This window comes from Lepidothrix coronata, unplaced genomic scaffold (genome assembly GCF_001604755.1).
Source record: "Lepidothrix coronata isolate B3197 unplaced genomic scaffold, Lepidothrix_coronata-1.0 Scaffold5, whole genome shotgun sequence".
NCBI classification, from domain to species: Eukaryota; Metazoa; Chordata; class Aves; order Passeriformes; family Pipridae; genus Lepidothrix; species Lepidothrix coronata.
Window position 1 is genome coordinate 6,143,306 of NW_016690185.1, and position 3,139 is coordinate 6,146,444.

General features: G+C 35.8%; 1 protein-coding gene across 1 annotated transcript in view; it reads right to left on the minus strand.

Moving 5' to 3' along the window:
- MAN1A1 (mannosidase alpha class 1A member 1) overlaps window positions 1-3,139 on the minus strand; it is a 143,608-nt gene that overhangs the window by 17,817 nt on the left and 122,652 nt on the right. Inside the window, exon 8 of the mRNA XM_017829492.1 lies at window positions 815-930. Within this exon, the coding sequence (XP_017684981.1) occupies window positions 815-930 (116 nt within the window). The remainder of the gene's footprint in view (window positions 1-814; window positions 931-3,139) is intronic.

Consider the following 3,139-nt stretch of genomic DNA (forward strand, 5'->3'; position numbering starts at 1 on the left):
ATATATGAAAGCAAAGAACCGAGAAACTAGGTCATTTGCCCAAGACTGGAAGGAAAGCCTGTAAATATGAATTTAAACTTAATATTTCTCAAGTCTCAATCTGGTGTCACAAACCCATTATTTCTCCCAAAACAGCATATTAAGGAAATACCATCAATAACAAAGCAAACTGCAGACCAGCAGGACCATAAATAAAATACCACATAGAAATGTAAGTATGAACAATTCTGATTTTTGAAAACTTTCTCTTGTGTCCAATTTGGCTGTTTCACAGAAGGTGGCTAATATATGCTCTTGGACCAAAAAGTAATTGTGCAACAAAGCCCCTATTTTCATTTATACTTACCTACCATATTACATTGATCCATTTGTGGACCACAATCAAAACACTTTTGATGGCTGAAACGTGGGATTGAAACACAAGAGAGGAATTCCCTTCTGGATATAAGGGAAGAAGACAAGAGTAATATATATTTAGAGAAGACTAAGGAAAAACAATTGAATGTCTATCTGGGAACTACTTGTAGATGCATCTTTTGTTGCTTATTTTATACTTTTCTCCTCCAGAGATAACTGACTACATTGCAGTTGAAAAAAAATAGTTATTCATCAAGATTCTCCCCTTTCCCACAGTATCTGTATTTCTCTAGCACTTCTATTTGAAGAAGTCTTTTTAAAACAGAAACTATTTCTTTAAAAAAACACCCTGTGGTGGCAAATACATAAATCTCTCACATTGTCCCCAGAGCCTGTCTCTTTAGGATTACAATGGATTAGATTATTATGGAAAGGAAGATTTACATATCTTATTTACCTGAACAGCATCATAATACATTTTCTTGCCGTCTTCATCTGTTTTGTCTGACATCAGCCATGCCTTGAGCAGATATTCATAAAAGCTATCCCCAAGACCTCCAATGGAGACATGATCTTAATAGGGAAGAAAGAGATTGAACAACAATTTCATCTTCAGCCCAGGCAATAAAATACAATTACAGTTTGCAATAGTGTATTTAATGATCTCTTTCTACAACATCTTCAGTAAACATAAACCTGGAACCTCGGGAAAAACTTTACTGGTATAAGTAGAGATTTATTTATTTATTTTCTAAATTTTTAATCTAGCTAAAGCACCATAGTTACTTAATATCCACAATATGCCTCAGGAGTTCATGGTAAAGAAAAAGGAATTTATAGCTTTAGTTCTAATTCATGTAGTCTATCCCATACAAAAATGTGTTAAACTAAGGTCTTTTTTATTCTAAAAAGAAAAAAAAGTAGAAAGTACTCTCTAATTTGATAAATGCTTTCCCTTCTTAATGTGCAGGCATTGTTTTTATTTGCTCTTTTATTCACTAACTTTCCATTTAAGCCACTTCATAAAAAAGGCTTTTAGCTCCTTACCGCAGAGTTGAATTTCAGGTTATTTAGTGGTATTTCAAAACACTGAGCCATAAGTTTAAAAATAATACTATATTTTTGAACGTCTGACTGCTCTCACAACTCAGCAGTGGCTCTAGAAGGAAAAAAAAGACTTATCCACACCTACAGAAGATTATTGCTGTAATACTGCATTATTCTGCCCTTTGCTTACTACGAGAAATGATCTGGTACTACAGGTGCTGTGATTATTCAATTGCACAATTTAGGACGTGACTCTGCACACACTAACACCACACAAGTCAGACATTCAACATCAGTTGCACCAGTGATGGGAAAGTTAGTGATGCTCTCAGCTGCTTGTACAAGGTTGCACCAAATTGCTGTGCAGGAGCCTAAGAGGTTCTTGGCAAAATTTTAATGGGCTATCATGATTTCAGCATAGATCCCCTTAATACAGGAAATACTACAACTATATACATATGTAAAGTGTTTTTCTAAGCTCCATTAAACTAAGAACACTAGCTAGAGGTTTTCTTCTAAAACTTGGTGCTGCCTGGTAAAATCAAGTGATTTGCCATTTATTGTGTCTTCGGTGAAAGGATGTCAAAATGCTTTACCAGGACTATTTACTTATAACTGTCAATTTTACAGCAAGGAAGGTACCCACTAATTTCACCCAAGATATCCAGGGTTATCTGATATCTGTAGTTACACAGATCATGCAGCAAGTCCATGAGTCATACCACAAAATTCTGGGCATGAGAAAAGCAAAAACAACCCACATGGGATAATCCAGGCTCATAAAGTGAGATGCAGAAGGGTTAGTGGTACTGAGCTCACACTTCCTTGACACCTAACTCTCATTTTAGCTTCCAAGTTATGCACCTGTTGGTGGAATTCAAAAGAACAGAGAGAATTTAAACTCCTTTGTATCTTTCTCTTCATGGAAAGCCTCCTTTCACCTTCCAAACAGGTTTCAAAGACATGCAAACATAGAAGATATATATTTTTCTATTCAAACTTTACTAACGGTGTCCTTTTCCTCTACTAGCCTGTGATATGCAAAAAATAATGTAGCTTTCTAAATGTATCCTGTGCCTACCAAATATATTGTACCATCAAATCTGGGTTTTACATGGCTTTTTCTCCCCTCCCTATCTTTTGAATGAGATATATTAAACTTCTGGAAAGACTACACCATTTTTTTAATTAAATGTTCATGATCCAAAAGGAAAAGAGGCTTCTTAAAACAATGGAATATTTCCTATGATCAAAGGCTGATCTTTGAACAGCAGCATTTAAATGACCTTTACGGTTTCCTAAATAAATTACCATAGAAACCTCTGACATTTGCAAACTAAATAGCACAAGCACAGTTTCATCAATAATAAGCCCTGTTATTATATACATTATTGCAGTAGACAAATCCAATTGACGCATGCTGCAGCAAATCACTGTCAGTTTATTGTCAAAATAACAAGGGCTAAATGAATTTACAGGAACAATGGCAGAAATCCAGCAGTGGCTTTTTACAGTTACGGCACTGCTGGAGAAGAAATGTTCAGAAATCATTCCTCCCTCCCCATTTGATGTTTGAGAGAAAATACTTCTGTTCTATACCAGTTAAGGGTCTTGGTTGTTTGTTTTTTTCCTTCTGTTGTAAGTATGGCCAGTCTTCGCGAGCGAAGATTTGGGAAAGGTCATTAACCCTTCGAGCCTGCGCAGTGGATTTTTTAGGTGAGACACAGCGTGCGCT